Consider the following 21,869-nt stretch of genomic DNA (forward strand, 5'->3'; position numbering starts at 1 on the left):
CGCCGCTGCTCCTCACTGCTCCCCTCTCCCCCAGGGGATGGATCAAATTCACACGGGGATGGGTCAAATGCAGAGGACAAATTTCACCACACCCAGATGCGTGTGTGACGATCATTGGGACTTAAAAAATAAAAATAAAAAATTTGGCTGTGTATTCTACATGGGTACAGGCTTTTTTCCAGCATTGACATGCCATTTTTAGGGTGCGTATTATACATGGGGGCGCATTATACATGGAAAAAAACGGTATTTGATATCTAATTTATATATCGTTATATGGGCCTGTGAAATATTTTGAAGTGCAAGCGCCGTCAGCTGCTTGACAAAGGACAATCGATGGATTTAATGATTTGGAGTGACACACGTGGTTTGATAACATTATTGCTTATATAATAGTTATTTGATATGTAATTTATATATATCGTTATATGGGCCTCTGGAGTATTTTGAAGTGCAAGCGCCGTCAGCGGCGCGCACGCATTGTTGTCAAAGGACGATTGATGGATTTAATGAATTGGAGTGACACAGATGGTTTTATTAACGTGTTCTTCATGTAATAGTTTTTTGAATAACTGAATTTTACGTCAGGGCCGTTCTCAGCTCTTGGTTTGTGTTTATGTCACGTTAGCATACCTATCGTTTAGCCTGTTGTTGCTCGTTCATGACTGTTCTTGGTGTTGGATTTTGTCAAATAAATTGCCCCCCATAATGCGACTTATACTCCGGAGCGACTTATATATGTTTTTTTTTCACTTTTTTGGGCATTTTATGGCTGATGCGACTTATACTCCGGAGCGATTTATAGTCCGAAAATTACGGTACTTACCTCCTCAAAACCTCCAAAACAAACCTTCGCTCCATGGGAGACCGGGCTTTCTGCTCTCGCTCCCCCCGATTGTGTAATGCCCTCCCAGTCCACCTGAGAGCACCACAGTCGGTTGACACTTTTTAAAGCGGTCTGAAGACATTTCTTTTTAAAAAAGCATTTCTGTAGCACTTTGAGATTCTCTGCAATGTAAAGTGCATTATAAATGTAATTTATTATTATTATTATTAAAGCGGCCGGTGCGGCACTGGGTACCACGTCCGTCTCACAGTTAGGAGGGTGCGGGTTCGATTCCACCTCCGGCCCTCCCCGTGTGGAGTTTGCATGTTCTCCCCTTGCCCGCATGGGTTTTCTGCAGGCCCTCCGGTTTCCGACCACATCCCAAAAACATGCTTGGTAGGCCAATTGAGCACTCTAAATTGCCCCTAGGTGTGAGTACGCGTGCGTCTCTGTGTGCTCTACAATTGGCTGGCAACCGGTTCAGGGTGTCTGCCCCCCGCTTACTGCCTGATGACGGCTGGGATAGGCTCCAGCACGCCCGCGACCCCCGTGGGGACAAAGTGTTTCAGAAAATGGTTGGATGGATGGATTATTATTTTTATATATTTTTGTTCACGCCAGTTGTGATTTGTATGGTTTTTTTTTAATAATTCTGTTGCACCTAAAGCTAAAGATACAATATCTAATTTCCCCTAGTTCATTTTCAGGTTTTTTTTTATATACTTTAACCAGTTTGAAGCTATTTCAGTAGTGGGTTATCTCAGGCCGTGTACATGACTCTACCTAAGAAAACCACAGGTATAAACCAGCAGACGGTTTAATCTCAGTGCAACGGTTTTGACCTTTTACATTTTCTATACCTCGTCCTGTTGCTAGACAAATACTTGTGCATTTTCATTATTTGTCGAGATATATGGAAGAAATGCTGCAAGTTACATACAACCTACTCACCTTTCCACTCACTAACATCCACTAATTGTGACTATTCCATTTTTCCCCCAGGCTGCACATTCAACAGACAAGATGTCCGGCTGACACTGCACTATGAAAAAGGCTTCACTGTTATGAGCGAGCCAGCCGAACCACCCAGTGGTGCTTTGTTGTTCAGATACCCTTATGAAAAACTCAAAATGTCTGGTGACGATGGAATACACAATCTTTATCTTGATTTTGGGGGTCCTGAGGGAGAAATGGTAAGTTGTGACCTGTAATAAGTAACATGTGACACTAATATGACTTTCTGAGTATTGAGTAATTTAACACATCACAATTCACAAACTCGAAGTTAGATTGTGGTTTTGATTGCTTTATTTGATTCAACAAATAAATTGCACACAAAACTAGAGCAGCTATAAAGGGCCCTTGCAGAGATGTCAATATTGGGGTACTGGCATATTGGGATACCGGATCATAGGAATTAGAATTCTTTTAAAATTAAATCAAATTAAAACCTAGTGCAGTGATGGAGACAGTTGAATCGTTGTGAAGGGGGACTTGAGCCGGAAGGTGAAGCTCTCAATTTACCAGTCAATTTAGGTTCCTACCCTCACATATGGTCATGAGCTCTGGATCATGACTGAATGAACAAGGTCCCAGATACAAGCAAGCGGAATGAATTTCATCTGCTGGGTGTCCGTGCTCTCTCTTAGCAATAGGGTGGGATTCAGGGTCAGACTGGATGGAGCGTGAGTCAGTTGAGGTGGCTCAGGCATTTAGTTAATACCTCCTGGCACGTCCCATAGGGAAGAGACCCAGAGGATGACCCAGGAGATGCTAGAGAGACTGGCTGCCCTGTAAACACCTTGGGATTTCGTGGGAAAAGCTGGAAGACGTGGCTGAGAACAGGAAGGTCTTGGCTTCCCTCCTAAAGCTGCTGCCTCCACGACCTGACCCTGGATTAGCAGAAGAGAATGGATGGATACAGGAAAATACGAATCAAAGTGTAATCCATTAGCTTTTGTAAGCTTTCATATTGTCTCATCAGTGCGACAAACGATAAGGAATTTGTAGGGGTCATGTGCAAACAAATTTGCTGGTCTCCGACTTAGTGTAGAGAGTGTTGCATAAGGGGATAGGGGAAAGCTGGTTGTAGCCAAGTAGTTTACTCAGTTTTGTCTCGATGTTTCAAGATGTGATTAATCCAAAATCCACTGCGAATAACATTTGTCCCATTTTCTGTCCTTTTATTGTTCCCCTAATAGGTATTTGACCTCCACTCGGGTCCAAAGCCAGTTGTGTTTGTCCTCCATGCTTTCCTTTCAGCCAAACTCACTCGTATGGGCTTGCTCACGTGAAGCAAATCACATCAACCTGAGTTACCTATTCACCAATGAGCCCAGGCACACCTTGAGCAAAAGATGATGATGATACCCTTCCAAATCTTCACAGCTTTATAGTTCCATTGGACCTGACATCACAGCCATACATCTCACTACCACTCACTCTACCCTCTCATAAAAATGTGCCTTCATTTCCACTTTCTATCCCACAGCAGCTTTGTCAAGTCTTAAAGTAGCACTTTACTTAAAACTCTCAGAATTTTATCAGTTAAAAAAGCTTTTATCATTCCAGTGATCATATAGTGATCAATTTAGATGATATGGGCCATATTATCCCGTGTCCATAGGAGCGAAAAGTCACACACTTCTGACTGCGCAGATTCTCGCATCGGTGAATGACTTTCACGCACCTTCTAGCCAAGGCAAGGCAAGTTTATTTGTATAGCACTTTTCAGCAATCAGGCAATCCAAAGTGCTTCACACAAGACATGAAGGCATCAAAGAAAAAGAAAACATTAAAAGCATCAAGGTACAGTTAAAAAAAAAACATTGAAAATAGTTGATTAAAATTAAAATCAGTAAAAATAAAATAAAACAGGAACGGAGTTACAGTGCAGTATAAGTTAAAGTAAAATCAGCAATAGGCCGCCAAAGCATAATCATAAGCACAGTCTTGATTGAATTCATCAATTCATTATCTTAACTGCTTATTGTCATGTGGGTCGCAGGCTTGCTGTCTGGGGGCAGTAGGTGGGGTACACCCTGAACTGGTTGCCAGGCAATTGCAGGGCACACACAGACAACCATACAAACACACACGCACGGACGCAAGCACACACAACACACACAAACAAAAACAAACACGCACACGCAGAATCAGACCTTGGGATGATTCAAGTGTACAATTAACCTACCATTCATATTTTTGGGATGTGGGAGGAAACTAGAATACCCAGAGAAAACCCACGCAGGCACATAGAAAACTTCAAACAGGGAGGAGAACCCAGATTTGAACCCACGACCTCTGCAGTTGTCCACCGTGCCATTCATTAAATAACTCGAGTAGATATGTTTATTAGATTTACCACATATAAACTATGTAAAACATCATCTCCTTCAAAACTTTGCAAAACTGACTTATCCACAAAATAAATTATTTTCACATTTAAAAAGTTGTTCATATTCACAGATTTAGATGACATTCTCAGTTTTGAGGAAACATACAAGGGCCAAGTCTGGACAGGAGAATCTGCGTAGACAAAAAGTGTGTGATTCTAGTCAGGTTTATGTATAAATGACTTGCATGCAAACGGCAAGGTGAATGCTTATGTGACCTTGAGGTCAGAAGTCATTTTTTACTCAATAAATGTTAGGATGAAGAATTTTAGACAATCAACAAATGGTGGCCTAATGAGTGACTCAATAACATAGTTGTATTTGCCTAGCATTACAGAGCAGCCTTCCAGTGCACTTTTAACTTGTTTAATCAGATTTTTGGTTAGTTTGTTTTTATCAGTAAGTGACACGATAAGACTTTTAGAGTCAGTATGCAATAAAACATGCAGAAACTATGCAAACAAAGCAGATACCAGATGTTGGTGTGTTTGTTTTACTCATGCTTCTTTCTGGCAAACACACTTCACTGAATTAGGTAATTTCTTTATTTAATGAACAATCAGGGCAAGGGGGGATGGGGTGATACTTTAAAAGTAGCACAAACAGTATTACACTTTTTGTGGCATCCAAATTAGTTATCAAGTCAAGTCAAGTCAAGTTTATTTGTATAGCCCTAAATCACAAGCAGTCTCAAAGGGCTTCACATAGACAGAAATTGACAATTATTCTCAAAGCATCCCCTGATCTTAAGCTCCCAAAAGGGCAAGGAAAAACTTAAAAACCCCTAGCAGGGGGAAAATGAGAAACCTTGAGAAGGGACCACAGATGGAAGGATCCCCCTTTCAGGATCACCAGGTTGAAATGGATGCAGAGAGGGCACAAATGATACAACATGAAAATCAATTAAATAAAAAGTGGATGTCCATGTCACAGCAGAGGGCTGCCGAAAGGAGCCCTCAATTGTCCTGGCAGTGCTCTTCGAGGAGGTTGAGCTGCAGTTCCCCTATCCTGAATTGGCCACGAGAATCCAGATAGCCGCTGTCAGCATGGGTACCACCTAACCACCTCCCCGGCCGGGGAGGGGGGAGGGAGGGGGTGTAGAGGGAGAGAAAACAAACTCCAGCCGAATCGGCCACTACAGGTTAGTTAAAGGCCATGTCATAGAAATGTGTCTTTAAACGTGTCTTAAATGTTTCTACTGAGGTAGCAGTCCTAATATCCATTGGTAGGGCATTCCAAAGCTCTGGAGCCCGAATAGAAAATGCTCTAGAGCCTGCAGACATTTTCTTAGCCCTCGGTGTCGCTAAAAGGGTAGCGTTTTGCGAACGAAGGTTACGAGACGGAACATAAGGAACAACTAGGTCGACGAGATATGAAGGCGCTAAGCCATGCAGCGATTTATAGGTTAATAGAAGAACCTTGAAGTCACATCTTAAATGGACCGGAAGCCAATGTAAGTTGGCTAGTATTGGGGTAATGTGATCAAATTTTCTTGTCCGAGAGAGCAGCCTTGCAGCGGCATTTTGTACTAACTGTAGACTTTTGATGCGGGACTTAGGAAGACCCGAAAATAGTACATTACAGTAGTCCAGGCGCGACGTGACGAACGCATGTATAATAGTTTCCGCATCACCGGTCGAGAGGATCGGACGAATCTTTGCAATATTACGAAGGTGAAAAAACGCAATTCTGGTTATATTCTTAATGTGCTTTTGAAAGGAGAGAGTTTGGTCAAATATTACCCCGAGATTAGTTACAGTATCGCTTTGAGTGATAGTACGGTTATCTATAGTTATAGCGGTTTCCTTGAATAAGTGTTGATAACGAGCTGGACCAATTATCAACATCTCAGTTTTATCTGGGTTAAGACGAAGGAAGTTGAGAGACATCCATTGCTTGATCTCCGCAAGGCACTTCTCAAGATTACAACAATCCCGCGGATCTGTCATCGATAACGGCATATATAATTGGGTGTCATCCGCATAGCATTGAAAACTAATATTATATTTACGTATTATGTCCCCAAGCGGAATCATATAAATATTAAAAAGAATTGGTTATGTTATTAGTTTGTTTCTTAGCTTGACTTGCTGACATTGAATTTGACATGAGTTTTTTTATTATTATTTAATTATTACCTCATTTATGTCGATCCATCCATTTTCTATTCCTCTTGATTCCAATAGGGTGACCTTACATATATATATATACATACACACACACACACACACACACACACACACACACACACACACACACACACACACACACACACACACATGGGTACAGGCTTTTTTCCAGCATCAACATGCCATTTTAGGGTGCGTATTATACATGGGGGCGCATTATACATGGAAAAAAACGGTAACTAATTTATTGTCCTAAAATCTGGGGTACGCATTATACATGGGTAAAGAAAAAAAAAAAATTTTCTTTTTACCGTTTTTTTCCGTGTATAGTGCGCAAAATTTAACTAATTTATTGTCCTAAAATCTGGGGTGCGCATTATACATGGGTACAAAAAAATTTTTTTTTTAATTTTAATTTTTTATTTTTTTAAGTCCCAATGATCGTCACACACGCAGGGAGGCAATGGGTCCCATTTTTATAGTCTTTGGTATGGTCTTAACTAGGCTGGATGTAATTTTTTTGTTGGCGTTGATTTCTCCGATTGCCCGTAAACGCACCACCGCGCTCCGTGCGCGCACGGGAAAGAGGCGGCTCTGTATGGGAGAGACGTTCAAGAGGAATAAAAACACCCTTGGAAACCAAAACTTGCCCCTCGTCGTGACTCGGAGCCGCAACAAATGTTTCGGATTTGTGTAGGGTACATTGTGACAGACAGCAAACGAGCAGGTGATCGAGCAAGCCTTGTCTGATACGAGAGCATTGCGGTCGCATGGAGCGTGTTTGAAGTGAACAGCAGAGAAGAAAGGAACAAGGCAAAGTGTTGTGAAATAAAATATTACCTGTAATACGGATTTAGGTAGAGAACTGAACTCTCGCTCTTTATATAGCTGACGTGTCTTGCGCATCCGTTCTGCGCATCTGTAATGGCGGCCTCCGTATGATATCCGGTTTGCGTGTGTGCGAGAGCGAGAGAGAGCGAGAGAGAGAGCGCGAGAGAGAACTCTCAACCGTAACGCGTCGCCGACCGCCCAACTGCACCGCGCTGGTCGATTATTGTGACAGAGCTGTCGCTGAAATTTAGAAGATATTTTTAAAGTCCTGATGTACTTTCTAAAATTTAAGTGGACCTCAGTGCGCACTGCGCAGGCAGCTTAATTTGGTGCGGTCGCGCAACTGCAGCGCGCCGGGCGCTCACTGTCGCATTGCTTAAAGAGCGCCTTTGTGTTTTAGGATGAACAAGGCAAAGTGTTGTGAAATAAAATATTACCTGTAATACGCATTTTGTTATTTGCTGATTGAAACTGCTACTTAAACTGTGAATTGAAACTAATAGGAAGAAAACAACTCTCGCTCTTTATATAGCTGACGTGTCTTGCGCATCCGTTCTGTGCATTTTATTTCACAACACTTTGCCTTGTTCCTTTCTTCTCTGCTGTTCACTTCAAACACGCTCCATGCGACCGCAATGCTCTCGTATCAGACAAGGCTTGCTCGATCACCTGCTCGTTTGCTGTCTCACAATGCACCCTACACAAATCCGAAACATTTGTTGCGGCTCCGAGTCACGACGAGGGGCAAGTTTTGGTTTCCAAGGGTGTTTTTATTCCTCTTCAACGTCTCTCTCATACAGAGCCGCCTCTTTCCCGTGCGCGCACGGAGCGCGGTGGTGCGTTTATGGGCAGTCGGAGAAATCAACGCCAACAAAAAAATTACATCCAGCCTAGTTAAGACCATACCAAAGACTATAAAAATGGGACCCATTGCCTCCCTGCGTGTGTGACGATCATTGGGACTTAAAAAAAAAAAGAAAAAATTAAAAAAAAATTTTTTAAAAATTCATAAAAATTGGGTGCGTATTATACATGGGTACAAGCTTTTTTCCAGCATCAGCATGCCATTTTTAGGGGTGCGTACTATACATGGGGGCGCACTATACACGGAAAAAAACGGTAATCCGGATATGATACGGAGGCCACCATTACATATGCGCTTTCTTCTCTGCTGTTCACTTCGAACATGCTCCATACAAACACAATGCTCTCGTATCAGACGGTTGCTCAATCACCTGCTCGTTTGCTCTCACAATGTACCCTACACAAATCCGAAACATTTCTTCGCTATCGAGTTTGCTAGCGCATGCGCAGTGATACTGACCGGCAGAATAACATCCGGTTGTTCCCAAAGATGATCCTTTTTCTGAAATAATTTTACGTTTCCGGACTTAAATAGGAGTCAAAAATTGGGTGCGTATTATACATGGGTACAGGCTTTTTTTCAGCATCAACATGACATTTTTAGGGTGCGTATTATACATGGGGGCGCATTATACATGGAAAAAAACGGTAATCGCCCACCCCCCCTGTTGGACATAAACCTTCTCTAATTATCGCCCTGGGCGATACGTTTAAACGTTTCTAAGTAGAAGCAATGTTTTCCATAGGAATCAATGTAAAAGCAAATACCGTTTTTTTCCATGTATAGTGCGCAAAATTTAACTAATTTATTGTCCTAAAATCTGGGGTGCGCATTATACATGGGTACAAAAAAAAATTTAATTTTTTTTTTTTTAATTTTTTTTATTTATTTATTTATTTTTTAAGTCCCAATGATCGTCACACACGCAGGGAGGCAATGGGTCCCATTTTTACTAGGCTGGATGTAATTTTTTTTGTTGGCGTTGATTTCTCCGACTGCCCGTAAACGCACCACCGCGCTCCGTGCGCGCACGGGAAAGAGGCGTGCGGACGTGAAAAAGGCGGCTCTGTATGGGAGAGACGTTGAAGAGGAATAAAAACACCCTTGGAAATAAAATGCACAGAACGGATGCGCAAGACACGTCAGCTATATAAAGAGCGAGAGTTGTTTTCTTCCTATTAGTTTCAATTCACAGTTTAATTAGCAGTTTCAATCAGCAAATAACAAAATGCGTATTACAGGTAATATTTTATTTCACAACACTTTGCCTTGTTCCTTTGGTCTCTGCTGTTCATCCTAAAACACAAAGGCGCTCTTTAAGCGATGCGACAGTGAGCGCCCGGCGCGCTGCGGTTGCGCGACCGCACCAAATTAAGCTCCCTGCGCAGTGCGCACTGAGGTCCTCTTAAATTTTAGAAAGTACATCAGGACTTTAAAAATATCTTCTAAATTTTAGCGACGGCTCTGTCACAATAATGCGACTAGCGCGGTGCAGTTGGGCGGTCGGCGGCGCGCTACGGTTGAGCGTTCTCTCGCGCTCTCTCTCTCGCTCTCTCTCGCTCTCGCCCACACGCGCACACACGCAAACCGGATATCATACGGAGGCCGCCATTACAGATGCGCAGAACGGATGCGCAAGACACGTCAGCTATATAAAGAGCGAGAGTTCAGTTCTCTACCTAAATCCGTATTACAGGTAATATTTTATTTCACAACACTTTGCCTTGTTCCTTTCTTCTCTGCTGTTCACTTCAAACACGCTCCATGCGACCGCAATGCTCTCGTATCAGACGCTTGCTCGATCACCTGCTCGTTTGCTGTCTGTCACAATGTACCCTACACAAATCCGAAACATTTGTTGCGGCTCCGAGTCACGACGAGGGGCAAGTTTTGGTTTCCAAGGGTGTTTTTATTCCTCTTCAACGTCTCTCCCATACAGAGCCGCCTTTTTCATGTCCGCACGCGTCTTTCCCGTGCGCGCACGGAGCGCGGTGGTGCGTTTATGGGCAGTTGGAGAAATCAACGCCAACAAAAAAAATTACATCCAGCCTAGTTAAGACCATACCAAAGACTATAAAAATGGGACCCATTGCCTCCCTGCGTGTGTGACGATCATTGGGACTTAAAAAAAAAAAAAAAAAAAATATTTTTTAAATTCATAAAAATTGGGTGCGTATTATACATGGGTACAGGCTTTTTTCCAGCATCAGCATGCCATTTTTAGGGTGCGTATTATACATGGGGGCGCACTATACACGGAAAAAAACGGTAATGCGTATCCCAAAAGGATCACCTTTTCCCTATTGCTCTGTGTAAAACACACAGAAAACCAAAACAACAGTTTTATGTTTGCTTTTTCAAATTTTTATAACAAAAAATAAATGTTACTTTATTCTTGACCTCCTAACTTTGCTTGGGGAGGGGGGAACCTGTTGTAATCTTCTACACTTGCTAAAAATACTCCAGAGAAGACAAGAAGTCTGACTAATAAACTATTGTATGCTTCCAGGTACTCCTTGCAATTTGGTGGTGCAATTGAGTTTTCCGACTGTGTGAGTGGTCGTTGAGCGCAACCTGTGCACAACACAAGTGAGAACTTAAAAAAAAAAAAAAAGAAAAAAAAAAGAAAACAAACGTAGCGTCTAAAGATGGAAAATGACAAACACACAAGTGTGTTCTTCATGTTTTTAATTGAAAAGAAGGTGGTACAGTCTTTCGCAGGGCAACGGCTTCCGTCCTTCACTCAATGCGTGCCCGCTCCTGCCGCAGGGGATACCGATTTTCACGATACTTACTTTGGTACAACGGCCATAATCCATTGCAAGCTTGACAATACGCATACCATCGCCATGCTCCTTTACGATTTCGAGTTTCATATTGATAGTCTTAGGAGACATACTTGCCGATTTCGAGTTTCATATTGATAGTCTTAGGAGACATACTCTACGACACTATACTTGTTTTAACACTGCTAACGTGCCGAGATGAACAGGGAATGGCAGAGCAAAAGAGACAAGGCAGGGGATGGGGGCTTCGGTTCGAAAGTCGAAAATTGGTTCGTAAGTAGATGTATAACCAATCGTGAGGCCCCGGTTCGTATCTCGAAAGGTTTGTAAGTAGAGGCGGTCATAAGTAGAGGTACCACTGTATGTGCTCCCAAAAAGACACATTCGAATCAGCACACAACCATTCATATCAAAATTGCGGACCACTCTAACATTAAACTTTCATATTAAGGCGAGTGCCACAAACTATTGTCCCGTGGGCTGCAATTGGCCCACGAGCTTGATGCCCCTGCTTAAAAGGGTCCTAAACCCCTGATCTTTAATTGTAGAAAGAATATATGTAAGACAGCAAATACCGTAATTTTCGGACTATAAGTCGCTCCGGAGTATAAATCGCACCAGCCATAAAATGCCCAAAAAAGTGGAAAAAAAACATATATAAGTCGCTCCGAAGTATAAGTCTCATTTTGGGGGGCAATTTATTCGACAAAATCCAACACCAAGAACAGACATGAACGAGCAACAACAGGCTAAACGATACGGTATGCTAACGTGACAAACACAAACGAGGAGCTGAGAACGGGCCTCACGTAACATTCAGTTATTTAAAAAAAAAACTATCACATAAATAACACGTTTATAAAACCATCTGTGTCACTCCAATTCATTAAATCCATCGATCGTCCTTTGTCAACAATGCCGTGTGCCGCGCCGCAGTTCAAATTATTCCACAGGCCCATACAACGATATATAAACTATATTTTAAATAACTATCACATAAACAACAATATTATCAAACCATTTGTGTCACTCCAAATCATTAAATCCATCGATCAAATTTCTCGTCCTTTATGTCATCCTGGTGACAGAGGACATGTCCAGAGGATATGCCGCTTTAAAGTGTTAATTACTTTATTTGATTTTTTCTCTCTATTTTTCATGTTTTGAATATGTTCAAGATAAAGATATCAAAGCATGTGAAGTGATCAACTATACTAAAAATAACATGTGAAGTGGTCAACTATACTTGTAAGTAAGTGATGTGTTAATGATCAAGTAAAAATTTGTGAAAAAAACGTATATAAGTCGCTCCTGAGTATAAGTCGCCTCCCCCCCCCAAACTATGAAAGCTTATAGTCAGAAAATTACGGTATACAATGAAAATAGTATAATGAAACTCTCCTGGATAGAAATTCTCACTCTCAATCTCACCTAAAAATTGGTGCTGCTTTTCTTTGTCATACCACCACGTGTCTGTATTTAACAAAATACCACCACATTTTTCTTTTTTGAACGCCGATTAAACGTTTTCTTTAAAGACATTAACAATTATGTGTTTATAACAGTTTTAAAATTTATGGCCCCATGGCGCACACTGATTAGGTTTTGACAAATGTTTGACTTTTTTTTAAAAATGTTTAGTTATTGAAACTTTAACTTGCCAACATCCACTGTGTATAGCAAATTAATTCTAATTATTCTTTTAAATCACTTTTATATCTAAATACATGAGTCAGATGTCAGTCGCTGTTTGGGTTCCCTATGCTGTTGATACAATTCATTTTATTCTTGATGACACTAAAATAGAGTGAGTTGTTTTCACACTTTTGAAATGTTAATATTTATATAAATGTTATATTTTATTTGTAGCTGCAACTTAAAATTTAAAATGTTCACACATTTTGAAAGTTTTAAAAGATTATAATCCAACCCTATCCATAACTACTAATCTGTGGTAACATATACAGTCAACTTTGTATCTAGTAAAAACCTGTATTATAATGATGGAACCTACAGTTTCTTTTGTTCTTATTCATCCCAACACCACCTGACCCCGTTTTAAGGTTTCTTTAAGATGTCATTTTGAGATGTCTTTTTGAAGTACTTATGGTTTATTGTTTCAGTCTAGATAATGGGATATTTACTAACAATGCAAAACAGATATAAATAAAATGCACACAACTCATGTTTTGTTGCCCTTCTTATTCTGTTGTCATATTGTTCTTTTAAAAAATTGTCAAATTTTACAAGGATTTTGGCATTGTTAACCCTGACAGAATGCTGCTTTTGAACGCCTAATGCAAAAAAAACATCAGTTTCCTCTTTTTCCGATTTTCTGTACTGTATTTTGTTGTATGATTTTCAGCATCCTTCGAAGCAGTACTACTAGCATCCTTTGCCTATGTAGGTTCTCTATTCTTTTCTTCATTATTAAAATGTATCTTCTGTTTGAAATTACAGACTATCTATGCAAATGCTTCAGAGGATTGGTGTACTTTAACCAAAGGTCATTTGCCAGAGGTCACAAGAGATGAAATGCCTCTGAGAAATGTCAAATGCAATGTACTATTTTAGACTATTAAAACAATACATAGTATGCCATGTAATCACAAATGATACTAATAAAAAATCTGAAATCACGGTTTGTGTGGACTTTTTTTTCTTTTTATCTTGCTTGGCTCTGAACGAAAGGCACACACTTCTTGGTCTGGTTCTGCTTCTTCCCTGCTTGCTGACTGTCTGTATGCTGTCCTCTGTCTCAACTTATTCTAGCCTCCTGTACATTTATCTCCAAAACCTAATCATGGAATTTGTGAGCTGGTCTCTCGAGTCCATCTACAATTTCTTTTCGGCAAGGATAGAGGCACACCCCTTGCCCCTGTGCTGGGTACACCTTAGATCCCTGGAACGAGTGGAAAGTGGTGTGCCAAGCAATAGTGTCTGTAGAGGATGTGAAAGATGTAGATAATCAGACTTCTGATAACAGGCATTCTGCTGTTATCGAATTGGCACTGTCCTGATCTATCGCAAACTTCAGCTGACCCAAAATGCATGTCTGCTTAGGCCAGTGGTTCTTAACCTTGTTGGAGGTACCGAACCCCACCAGCTTCATATGCGCATTCACCAAACCCCTTGTGAAAAATAACATTATTTTCTTCAAATTCAAGACATAGATGTTTTTTACTGGTGCACAATATGAGCCGTGTATGAACATCACCTTGTTCAAAGAACAAAGCCAACTCAATGCATGAAATAAAAAAATTACATACCGTATTTTTCGGACTATAAGTCGCAGGTTTTTTCCATAGTTTGGGTGGGGGGGCGACTTACACTCAGGAGCGACTTATATGTGTAATTATACACAAATTTTTACTTGATTTTACATTACTGACTTACTAGAATAGTTGATGACTTCACATGTTATTTTCACTTTAAACCGCATTAGGGTGCACTATGGCTGTGGGTATAACTGGAGCCTCACTGACAATGAGTTCCATTCACTGACTTCCGGAGTCAGGAGATTTTATGATTTGGAGTGACACAGACGGTTCGATAAACATGTTATTCATGTTATAGTTATTTGATAAATAGTTTATTTAGAGTAGCAACGTCTATTGTTAGACTTCAGTAGTTTCCGATTGTCTAGCAAGGCCATGAAGGCAGCAGAAGGGGAGGGTGGCGGAAGAGCGATCCAGGGCACTTATAGCACTGTGTTGGCGCCGCTTACAAAACCCATGTCTTGCCTGGTACTTTGGTAACGCTACAATATACGTAGTTATACACATAGATCTGGGAAATAATTGGAGCCGTCAGCGCCGCACCTAGTTCCGGAGTCAACAGCTGGGTTTTTTTGTGTCACAGCAGATGAAGAGTCCCATGGATTTAATCATTTGGAGTGACACGGATGGTCAGTTAAAATTGTTGTTTATATTACATTTATTTGATATATCTAGTCTGACGTCAGCGGCGCACGTAGTTCCGTTGTCAACAGGTGTTTTTTTATTTATTTTTATTTTTATTTTAAGTGACACAGGACGAAGATTCAGATGGATTTAATGATTTGGAGCACATGGATGGTTCGATAAAATGGTTGTTTATATTATTGTTATTTGATATATAGTTTATATACCGGTATATGGGCCTGTGGAATAATTTGAACTGCAACTGACAACGAGTTCGACGTCAGCGGCGCGCCGCACACGCGCCGTTGTTTTCATAAAGGACGAAGAATTCGATCGATGGATTTAATGATTTGGAGTGACACAGATGGTTTGATAAAATTGTTGTTTATATTGTGAAATAATTTGAACTGCAACTGACGACGAGGCCAATGTCAGAGGCGCGCTGCACATGTGGCATTGTTTACATAAAGGACGAAGATTTCGATCGATAGATTCATTGATTTGGAGTGACACAGATAGTTTAAGAAAATTGTTGTTTATATCATAGTTATTTGATATATAGTTTATATATCGTTATATGGGCCTGTGGAATAATTTTAACTGCAACTGATGACGAGTCTGACGTCAACGGTGTGCCGCACGCGTGGCGTTGTTTACAGAAAGGACAAAGAATTTGATCGATGGATTCAATGATTTGGAGTGACAGATGGTTTACTAAACGTATTTTTTATGTTATAGTTATTTGAATAACTGTTAATGTTACATCAGGCCCTTTCTCAGCTCCTTGTCTGTGTTTATGTCACGTTAACATACCGTATCGTTTAACCCACAGGTGTCAAACTCCAAGCCTGGGGGCCAGATACGGCCCGCCACATCATTTTATGTGTCCCTCGTAGACAAATTGTGCATCAAATTCGTGTGTTAGAATTGCAAATTGTCTTCACTTTTAATATCGTTTCTTGAAATATTTGACCAGTTTTTACCCGTCTGATGTGAAAACGAGTTATTGTTTGTTTTGTAGCTTTTACTCTATCTAATATGAGGTGCTCATACATTTATTTGGGTTGACAGTCATAATGAACCTCCAAAAGAAGCTATGACTACAATGCGGCCCACGAATAAAATGAGTTTGACAGTCCTGGTTTAGCCTGTTTTTGCTGGTACATGTCTGTACTTGGTGTTGGATTTTGTCGAATAAATTTCCCCCAAAATGCGACTTAAACTCCGGTGCAACATATACCGTATTTTTCGGACTATAAGTCGCAGTTTTTTCATAGTTTGGGTGGGGGGGGGCGACTTATACTGAGGACCAATGTTCCCTCTAAGCTGCGCGCGTGCGCAATCGTGCACTGCCCGCACATTCTCAGCGCACAAGAAAATCTATCCAGCGCATAAACATCAACATAACGTATTAATTAATATTAGATTATAATATATTATTATAATACATTATATCAATTATAATATTATATTAATATGAGACCTAATTTAATTAATTCGCCCAATAATATATATTTTTTGTTTCTTACTCAGTGAGTGACAGGTGTCCAGCCAATGACACGATACGGTTCACTTACGGTACGAAGCCAATCATGGCATTGACGGTGCTTGCGTCTGGGCCCTGCCTATATGCGCCGTGCAGGTTAGCTAGCACGTTAATTGATGCTAATACAATCCCCGCATCATGGCGAAACGAAAAGGCAGCGATACATCCACTCACCAAGCCACAGTAAAAAAGAAATGCAGTTCTTTTAAGATGGAATGGCTGTCGGAGTAAATTGGGTGAGATTTTTTCTTTTTCAAGTGAGAAAGGTCTACTTAGATGTGAGGAGCTAAAGAAGATCTCAGAGCTTGTGGATATTTGTGCTACATTTCAAGCTTCCAGCTCTGTGAAAGAGGATTTAGTTTAATGAATCATATCAAAACAAAATCCAGAAATCGTCTTGAAGTGACACATTTGGACCAGCTGATGCGCATAAAGTCAAAGCAAGAAGCAGACGAAGCCATCAACCTGGACAAAGTGTACAACCATTGGAGAAGTGAGAAGGACAGACGTGAAAAATAAGGTAAAATTTAAGTCAGATGTGTGCATATACTAGTGACGGTCATTAAAAAAAAGTCAAAGTCAAAGTCAGCTTTATTGTCAATCCCTTCATATGTCAAGACACATAAAGAAACCGAAATTCCGTTTCCTCCATCCCTAGATGACGAGACACAGTACACGATAAACATACAATTAGACGACACAAAATAAAAACAAGAAGGCACAAACAATAAATAATAAAAAATAAATAAAATGAGTGATGAATAAATAATAAACAAATAACCCAATAAATAAGAGGAGCAAAACTGAGACAGTGTGCGTACAGCAGACAGTAAGCATAGCGCTAAGTACAGGACGCTACGCAGAAAGGGGGGGTGAGTTCAGGATCCTAACAGCCTGGAGTATGAAGCTGTTGGAGAGTGTGGTGGTGCGGGAGCGCAGGCTCCTGTACCTCTTCCCAGAGGGCAGAAGCTCAAACAAAGAGTGAGCGGGGTGACTCACATCACTCACAATCGTGGTCGCCTTGCGGGTGAGATGGGACGTGTAAATGTCCTTCAAGGAGGGGAGCGAAGCACCAATTATCTTACCAGCCGTGTTCACTATGCGCTGCAGGGCCTTCAAGTTGTAGTCAGTGCAGCCACCACCCCAAACAGCAATACAGCTGGAGAGGACGCTCTCAATGGTGCCGCGGTAAAATGTAGTCATCCATCCATTTTCTGTACCGCTGTATCCCCACGGGGGTCGCGGGCTTGCTGGAGCCTAACCCAGCTGTCATCAGGCAGTAGGCAGGGGACACCCTGAACCGGTTGCCAGCCAATCGCAGGGCACACAGAAACGAACAACCATCCGCACACTAGGGCCAATTTTGAGCACTCAATCAGCCTACCAAGCATGTTTTTGGGGATGTGGGAGAAAACCCACGCGGACACGGGGAGAACATGCAAACTCCACACAGGGAGGGCCGGAGGAGGAATCGAACCCACACCCTCCGTACTGTGAGGCGGACGTGCTAGCCAGTGCGCCACCGAGCCGACTTCTTTTTTGGATATTAATCATTAAATGTTGTTACTATTAGATCATTTATGGGTAGTAGAAATGCCAAGAAAAACTGTGTAATTAGATATTTTACAGACAAAGTGTTACAGGAATTTGCCCTGTATCACAAGCTACAGCACAAGTCATTGTGCAAAATGTGAATGTTCTAATGTGAGCAAAATGTTATGTCTGAAAGGTGTATATGTCTCATATCTTCCAGAACAGGACCCTCAGTCAGGCCAAAGCAAGACTCTTCCCATGGCAAAAGCAGGACTCTTCCCATGGCCAAAGCAGGACTCTTCCTATGGCCAAAGCAGGACTCTTCCCATGGCCAAAGCAGGACTCTTCCCATGGCCAAAGCAGGACTCTCACATTCTGTATAACATCTACACATCCCATTTTTCAGATTTTTGTCTTTTTTTAAGTGGACCAAATTACTTATTTAAAAATAAAGCGTGTGTCAGGTTTAATTCGCTGACTGAATAACTGTTAAGAGAAGAGCAACAGCAAACAAACCACAAGTGAGACAGAATATTAATTCTTTTCTCGCGAGGAGTGCAGTACAGATTGCTTACAACAATCTCACTACACTAAATATCTGTATGCACTCCCGCTCTTTTTATTTGGATTTGCCCTACCCACAACGTGAGACAAAAAGGCCCTAAAGGGAAGGGGGAAAGCACGTGGGCTTTGCCTCGTAAGCAAAAATCACAAGGTATTACATACTGATAAGAACATGTGGGAAGAGGAGTTTGAGTTGACTGGATACAGAAGAGAAAGCCCTTGACCTCTTAGTCAAAACATAGCAGGGGATGTTTTACGACATTGTGTATTTATTACTGGATACACACCAACATAAGCATAAAACTAATCTAGCTAGGTTATTTATTACTGGTTACATACGTACCGTATTTTCCGCACTATTAGCCGCACCTAAAAACTTACATTTTACTAAAAAACACAGTGCGCCTTATAATGCACAGCGCCTTATATATGGATCAATTGATGAATTTGTTGATCAATACTGGTTGTACACAGTGGTCTGCCAAAATGTTTCAGTACGTTTTAGTACGACTAGTAAATTACAAGGTCGCATCGCTTCCCAACATTACGGCAACTGTAGTCAGGGGGCGTCACCAAACAGCTGCTGTACCCGCGAGGCTATTTCATTTCAAAATAGGCTGCTCCGTTAATGTTTCGAGTAAATCTACGGATCGATATGGAAGGGAAACATAGGTAAGCAGTACCAATGTGTTAGATCGAACTTTAGTCAGTTCCGATCATTTTATAGGAGATCGTTTGAGAAACGCGATTGTTTACACTTTGCTGAGGCTCATGGGAGATTGCGAGCTGAGGCTCATGGGAAATTGCGGATGGCTAATGCTATAACGATAGCTGCTATACGCGCGAGGCTATTTCATGTCAAAATAGGCTGCTCCGTTAATGTTTCGAGTAAATCTACGGATCGATATGGAAGGGAAACATAGGTAAGCAGTACCAATGTGTTAGATCGAACTTTAGTCAGTTCCGATCATTTTATAGGAGATCGTTTGAGAAACGCGATTGTTTACACTTTGCTAAGGCTCATGGGAGATTGCGAGCTGAGGCTCATGGGAAATTGCGGATGGCTAATGCTATAACAATAGCTGCTATACGCGCGAGGCTATTTCATGTCAAAATAGGCTGCTCTGTTAATGTTTCGAGTAAATCTACGGATCGATATGGAAGGGAAATATAGGTAAGTAGTACCAATGCGTTAGATCGAACTTTAGTCAGTTCCGATCATTTTAAAAGAGATCGTTTGAGAAACGCAATTGTTTACACTTTGCTGAGGCTCATGGGAGATTGAGAGCTGAGGCTCATGGGAAATTGCGGATGGCTAATGCTATAACGATAGCTGCTATACGCGCGAGGCTATTTCATGTCAAAATAGGCTACTCTGTTAATATTTCGAGTGGATGCATACCGCAACCCTAGTCAACCTCAGTTTGTTGCAGTATAGCTTCTATTTTATGCGCCTTATAATCCGGTGCGCCTTATATATGGACAAAGTTTTAAAATGGGCCGTTCATTGAAGGTGCGCCTTATAATCCGGTGCCCCTAATGGTGCGTAAAATACAGTACATTCCAACATAATCCATTTGTAGGTTCATTGGGGGTGTAAAACAGCGATGAGGCATGTTGTTTCTCAAAATGGTCTTTGTTAAAAAGGAACTGTCTCGGTAGATGTCTTCTTTCTGCTGAGTTGTCAGCTGCGTCCTGTCTGACCCAGCTGTAACCTCTCTCCTGACCCAGCCGTAACCTTTCTCTTCTGTGGTACATCATAAAAACAGCAAGCCCAAACAGTAAGCATATATTGCAGTAATATTGCGGTAAAGCATTGATTAGAGAACGCATGATAACATATACCGTTTTTTTCCATGTATAATGCGCAAAATTTAACTAATTTATTGTCCTCAAATCTGGGGTGCGCATTATATATGGGTACAAAAAAATTTAAAATTTCTTTTTTTTTAATTTTTTTTTTTTTTTTTTAAGAAAATCATGGTACAACAAAACCAACAACAGGACTGACCGACGAAGTCGTGGAACAAAAAGACAGGGTGAAATTACCAAAGACAGGAACAGAAACCAAACAGACATCATGACAGTAACACATGCAATGATCCGACGGTGAGCAAGGGGCAGACAGTACTTAAATACAAAACACGTTACATTGATTGAGGTGACACAGGAAAAGAGCGGCGACGCGAACAGAAACTATGGCAACCTAGACACATAGCAAAACTGGGGACGAGACATGACAAATCTCCCTCGAAATAAAACTTGAAATCACCTTTCTTCTTGTTTGTTGTCAATTGCGCATCGCATTCAGCCATCCTGCCCAACACACTTAGTCAGTAAAATTCATAATTGACGACACATCGTTTGATGCGATGGTGAAATCCTTAATGGTGTGTTATTGTCAAATATTGTTTGTTTTTTAATCTCCATCGCGGACCGGACGTCATACGGAGGCAGTATGACTGCGCATGCGCACCTATGGATCCGATGCGCAGAACGGATGCGCAAGACACGTCAGCTATATAAAGAGCGAGAGTTGTTTTCTTCCTATTAGTTTCAATTCACAGTTTAATTAGCAGTTTCAATCAGCAAATAACAAAATGCGTATTACAGGTAATATTTTATTTCACAACACTGTGCCTTGTTCCTTTCGTCTCTGCTGTTCACTTCAAACACGCTCCATACGACCGCAATGCTCTCGTATCAGACGCTTGCTCGATCACCTGCTCGTTTGCTGTCACAATGTACCCTACACAAATCCGAAACATTTGTTGCGGCTCCGAGTCACGACGAGGGGCAAGTTTTGGTTTCCAAGGGTGTTTTTATACCTCTTCAACGTCTCTCCCATACAAAGCCGCCTTTTTCACGTCCGCACTGATCGCGATGGTGCATTTACGGGCAGTCGGAGAAATCAACGGCAACAAAAAAAATTACATCCAGCCTAGTTAAGACCATACCAAAGACTATAAAAATGGGACCCATTTCCTCCCTGCGTGTGTGCCGATCATTGGGACTTAAAAAAAAAAAAAAAAAATGGGGTGCGGATTATACATGGGTACAGGCTTTTTTCCAGCATCAACATGCCATTTTTAGGGTGCGTATTATACATGGGGGCGCATTATACACGGAAAAAAACGGTATATACATTTTTCTAACAATTCCCTCCTGTTTATCATAAGTTCTCAGAGATCATCTTATCACCTAAAAGCAGCCACTTCAAAAAGATTTTCAGCCGTAGGATCACAATTCATAAGAACAAACTTACACCCGGGAGGAGATCGAGCCTTAATAATCAATTTCAGAGTCGGGAAACAAATTGGACAGGTTTACCACAGGAGCTTCAAAGATGGAGCCATTGCTAGAGCAACAACCCTCGTCAGTCGCAAAGTCGTCCCCTTGGAGCAACGGAAAAGTCTCAGCTGCTGGAGAGATAGCAGTTGTAATTAATCTGTTAATTAGAGACCGGAGACACGGAATACAACAACAACATCC

The 21,869-nt window shown here is 41.3% G+C and overlaps 1 protein-coding gene across 2 annotated transcripts in view; it reads left to right on the top strand.

The window, feature by feature from the left end:
- Positions 1-20,008, top strand: part of sntb2 (syntrophin, beta 2) — a 140,539-nt gene extending 120,531 nt beyond the window's left edge. The window contains exons 6-7 of one of the 2 annotated variants that reach the window (XM_061282206.1): positions 1,829-2,019; positions 18,034-20,008. In XM_061282206.1, coding sequence (XP_061138190.1) covers positions 1,829-2,019; positions 18,034-18,237 — 395 coding nt within the window. In that variant the 3' untranslated portion in view covers positions 18,238-20,008. Of the gene's footprint in view, positions 1-1,828; positions 2,020-3,027; positions 6,502-18,033 lie in introns of those variants that run through there. The other variant, XM_061282207.1, reaches the window with a different exon arrangement.
- Positions 20,009-21,869: the final 1,861 nt, after the last annotated feature.

Source organism: Syngnathus typhle, linkage group LG7 (genome assembly GCF_033458585.1).
Source record: "Syngnathus typhle isolate RoL2023-S1 ecotype Sweden linkage group LG7, RoL_Styp_1.0, whole genome shotgun sequence".
In the NCBI taxonomy this organism is placed as follows: Eukaryota; Metazoa; Chordata; class Actinopteri; order Syngnathiformes; family Syngnathidae; genus Syngnathus; species Syngnathus typhle.